The following is a 5000-nucleotide window of genomic DNA, read 5'->3' as shown; positions in this document are numbered from 1 at the left end:
GATTGGCTTAGCCATCAGTATATGAGCTATTATTAAATTTTCGACTTCGGATATCTCGTTTCTAGCATTCTGATTAGTTCACTCAATCTTGGTCATCAGCTCATGTCCCGTATGACCTAATGTGGAAACTGATTGCGTCAAGAGAAAATGAGGGGACAGAGAGGGAGGCTCAGGGCGTTGGCCGGGATATGCCATGTCCACGAAAGTTATTTTTAGACGAGCGGAAGTCTTTGTTAAAGCGGAAGTCTGTCTTCCGAGACGTCCTCATGCAGTCTTGCCTCGCCCTCAGGTTCTTAGTGAAAAGAGAAAATGGTGGCGCACGTGAAAGGCTGATGTGTTGTGTTGTTGTTCTTGTTGTTTGACGCGGTCTTCCTCGAACTTTTACCTTTTGCACGTTTTCCCTTTTGGGTGCCAGAGCTCACTTTTGCTTTGGCTTTCTCGTAATTTCATTTTTCTTTTCTGCTGCTCAAAGATGTCGAGGCTTCCTCGGGGTGATCGTCATCCGACTGTTGATCGCTAACATCGCTGTCGTCGTGCTATGAACTGTCGCCCTCGCTACTCGTTTCTGGCTCGCGTACTCCGTTTAATTCACTGATTATAGACACAAGTAGTGGAGCTTATTTCCCAGCCGGAATTATCAGACCAGAAAAACCATTTCCCGCGTTTTTGAAAGTCGTTTTCATCAACAAACGTTAAGTCCACTTCGTCCGCCATTACATGAAATCTTTGCTTTTCTTTCAAACATCAGACCGAGGTTGGCCTGCATGCGGACGTCTCGGAAAACAGACTTCCGCTAGAACAAAGACTACCGCTCGTCTTAAAATAACTTTCGTGGACATGACATATCCCGGCCAACACCTTGAGCCTCCCTCTCTGTCCACTCATTTTCTTTTGATTGCGTCAAGTACATTTATTGCCAATCTGAAAAATTTACACGGAAAGCGAAACTTCCCGAGACAAAACGTTTGACTCGTTCTGAATTTGATAAAAGTTTAATAAAACAATTATTCCGTGCTTGTTGGATATGTGACTCGCTATAGCCGACTCGGCCCTTCGCGCCACGTTTGCTACTTACCACTTTATATCCAACGCGAGCTCATCGAGTAATTGTCAATTATAGCATGCTCTACAAATATCAGTAACTGCACCCATCAATTTTTTTACAAAGAAAGTAGGGAAGGTTTATCCATAATTTGTGGGCATTTTAATCAAACAGTTATTCCACACGCGCTTGTTGGATATGAAATGATAGAAGCCAACTTGGCGCTACGCGCCTCGAAAGGTATCTATTATCTCATATCCAACGCACTCTCCGGGAATAATTGTATATTATATCCCTTAGAACTGAAAGTATACGGACTTCAAATATCTTCCATCATGCTTTCAACTGATCAGACGGCAACTGCGTAAGTTCATGATCCATGAAGTGCGATGATCTTTCACTTTGAAAATCCTTAGTTTAGATCACTGCTTCGTTTTTTGCTCAAACAATGAAGATTCATAGATATAGAAAAAAAAAACTCGGACCAGGATGGTCAAGGCCAAGTGAGCAGGAATGACGCAGTGATGAGAACACTCGCCTCCCACCGAAGTGGCCTGGGTTCGATTCCCAGACTCGGCGTCACCTATGGGTTGAATTTGTTGGTTCTCTACTCTTCTCCGAGACGTTTTCCTCCGGGTACTCTGGTTAATTTTCCTCTCTCCGCAAAAACCAACCCACCATTTGATATGAGTTATTTGATTTGATCTATTCACAGAGTCCCAAATATACCTATTTCCATATACTAAAATTCAGTCCGAAACAAAAGGTATTATCTTGAGGCTCTGCTCTGGGGAATAAATATAATTTGTTCCCCAGAGCCTCGAGATGATGCCTTTTGTTTAGGACTAAATTTCATTACATCGAAAGTGGGCTATTGGTGCCCCAGCAGTAAATACAGTTGATACTTAAATAGAGTTTATTATTTATATTACGATCTTACATAGTGGGCATCCATATGCTTCTACCCTCATAGCAATTCGATCAGCGTTCCACGTTTGGGGCTTAAATCTCAAGTACATGGCGTTGAAGACCTTAACCTCATTGCGAACTACTGTAGACCTATTTGCGTTGCCCGTGAGTATCTGGAAAAAATTTAAAGCAATAATAGACACAGACTTAACTTAAACAGAGGTACAAATTTAATAAATACTTACGACTAAAAATGATGAAAGGCTAATTCCGATGGAGATAACGATGCCGATGATTATGCTGATGGTAATACTAAGACTTACCAGTGCTAATGACGATGTAAATTATACCGTTATTGATGATTCTATTGCAAATCCTTACGCTGGGAACTTGTCTCTATATTTGCCATAGTTAATCTGTTCTTTTATGTTAAAGGGTTCGCTCCCAAACCTTCTGCGCAAAGAAACCAATTGCAAGTGTTAAACTCATTTTGCATGTGCACGCAAATGTGAATTGCTACTAAAAAACAAGAAAGTCTCACGTCGGGATAGCTACTCCAAGTCGATCCATCGGTGCTGTAATCGAGTTTGTATGTTGTCACCCAATAGTCAGCGTCCTCCTGGCCCTGGGTAGCCACCCCTGTAATTTGAAAAGTCTGCTTGAACATGATTTGCAGCCACTGGTTCTTATCGGCTGTCGCAGCCGCCCAGGCGCCTATCAGAGTCAGAACGTTTTGGTCATTATACTGAGCTTGATTGTGGAGTCGACCACCGGAAGGCGGAGTTGTCGCGTCACGCTGGCTCGATGCTGTGATGCTGGAGTCAGGAACTACACTATCCGCTGACACTTCGAGGCTTTCAAGACAATCTGCGAATGTAAAATGAATAAAAATGTCATTACAATATACTGTTCCTCATATAAATTCCAAACGCACAATCCTATACGGTCAAACGGTGATGTTTTGTTGCAATTCAAAACATTGGATCGTTCATGACGCGTTTCCAGATACCAAAAGGCACAGAAATGATGGCAGAATGGCATACACCTTTTCTCCAAAAAAATTAAGCTGTGATATCGGAAAAATACTTCATACAATGAACAAACAATCTTCACACTGGCTCTAGGGTATTTTTGGAGCAATTGCCACAAGACTAGCGGAACGAAAATTTAGTAGTCTGAACTTTGGCTTTTTAGCAGATGGGAAATCCGGAGAAATAGGGGGATAGCGACATCGGAGCAGAAAAGAGAAGCTTTACTTTTCCCTTTTTCAATTTTTTTATTAGTTATTTAAAGTTTTAACAGTTGCTAACTTACAACATTAAGGCATAAGGACAAAAATAAGAATTTAACAGTAACAGCTAAAAAAAAAGCAGCTTTACCTACATTTGAAGCTCGCGGACTTCACAACTTCCTCTGTACCTTAGAAACTAAGAGCTTTTAAGCCATGATATACTTCAATATCATTGTTTTTTTGTTTCCTGAAAACATGTTAAAAGACCATTTTCCTCAAAAAAGCGGATCGCAGTTCACAAGTGGCTTTCCGGACCCAAAACGGTTTCCGGACGTTCGAGAAACGGGCCACAAGTCCCGTGATTAAACGCCGGAAACATTACTTCGCTACTCCCGAAAATGAAAAATATACAACGATTTACTCACTCAGTTCGTAATATCTGTAGCCAGCTGAACTTGACAACGTTCTGTCTAGAGAGGATTGTGCGCTCATGCGACATGTGTTGGAAGAGTTATCGAAATCAAATGATCTGCAGATGAAGGAACTTTGGGACGAACAGGAAGATGCGCAGGCTTCTGGATTACTGTTTGACAGAACCAAATTATGACTTCCCGATATATAGGACTTGTACTTCACAGTGTATTGCCTTAGTGGAGATGAGACTGTGCAGACGCATGAGGAAAAATAAACTTGCAATTAAAATTTGAACATTTATTCAAGAATACGTAATGACCCCCCTTTCGAGCGTCTTAACTTGAACCTCCTTAAAGTTGGTTTTCTTCTCGTTATTTTGTTTAACAAAGGCACCTTAAACCTTAAGATTTAAACTAGTGGTAATCTCGGATTATTGAAGTTCGTTCAACAGTCGCTTTGGAAGAAAAGGAGAAGGGTGGGGAAAGGAGCGTTTTTATAGGAACACATTATCATGAGGTGCGCGATCGTCATTTGCGCTTATGACGTATGACGTAATTCAAAATGGCACTGAAAACGTAACGTACGACGTAATTCAAAATGGCACTGAAAAAGCAGACAACGAAAACTGACGAAAATTTGAGAAACCTCACCCTATGCAAAGGATAACCAAGATTAGAATTTGCATATTCTCTTAATGTCGAACTCAATGACTCTGCGCGCAATTGAAGGTTTAGTTCTATTTTTTGTCTTTTAGTACAGTAAATTAGCTGTTTTTCTATTTAGTGAAGAGTTCTTAGGAAACTGAGATACTGAGGTGGACTGGGAGGCACACACTGAAGAGCATGGGAATTGAAATGACACTAACTTTTCCTTGACGAATCTGCATGGTTAATACACGTTGTTGGTAATTTGTAAAACGGTTACTTACATTCACATACATACGCCTTGTCTGTCACATGGTATTCACCAAACAGTCGCTCTCTGAAATCGGCCCAGGCTGCCACGTTTCCCTTGACATAATCGCAGCTGTAAACGAGGTTATAAACATCATTAGCGCTCAAAACGTAATCAAATACGTTCATCTGACTAATATCTCCAATGAAGTTTTCTTCAGTGTTGAATCCACCGCCCAGAGTATCCTGTTCCTGTCCAAGGATCAAGTAACCATTGCCAGTGATGACTTCACCTCTTTGAAAGGGAGCAGTACTAGTTGATGATCTTATATTTAAACCGTCTAAGTAAGCAACCCACGAGCCTTCAGCGCTTTCCCACGTGACGGCCACGTGATGCCATTGTCCATCGTTCGCCTTCAACCCAGTAAACAACGTTTGGTTGTTGACAGACAAAACGAAACTGGCGTAATCTTGTAAAGACAACGCATTGTCCTGCACAATGTTTCCGACC

General features: G+C 41.4%; 1 protein-coding gene across 1 annotated transcript in view; it reads right to left on the bottom strand.

The window, feature by feature from the left end:
- LOC138000486 (sushi, von Willebrand factor type A, EGF and pentraxin domain-containing protein 1-like) overlaps positions 1 to 5000 on the bottom strand; it is an 87736-nt gene that overhangs the window by 30821 nt on the left and 51915 nt on the right. The window contains exons 17-20 of the mRNA XM_068846941.1: positions 4525 to 5000; positions 3608 to 3844; positions 2493 to 2818; positions 1983 to 2124 (exon numbers count right to left, since the gene is read on the bottom strand). The exon at positions 4525 to 5000 is cut by the window's right edge and continues 157 nt beyond it. Of these exons, the coding sequence (XP_068703042.1) occupies positions 1983 to 2124; positions 2493 to 2818; positions 3608 to 3844; positions 4525 to 5000 (1181 nt within the window). The remainder of the gene's footprint in view (positions 1 to 1982; positions 2125 to 2492; positions 2819 to 3607; positions 3845 to 4524) is intronic.

The sequence above is a fragment of the Montipora foliosa genome, chromosome 4 (genome assembly GCF_036669935.1).
Source record: "Montipora foliosa isolate CH-2021 chromosome 4, ASM3666993v2, whole genome shotgun sequence".
Classification (NCBI taxonomy): domain Eukaryota; kingdom Metazoa; phylum Cnidaria; class Anthozoa; order Scleractinia; family Acroporidae; genus Montipora; species Montipora foliosa.
The sequence above is the reverse complement of the archived record's forward strand: the minus strand, read 5'-3'. Positions and strand labels throughout refer to the sequence as shown.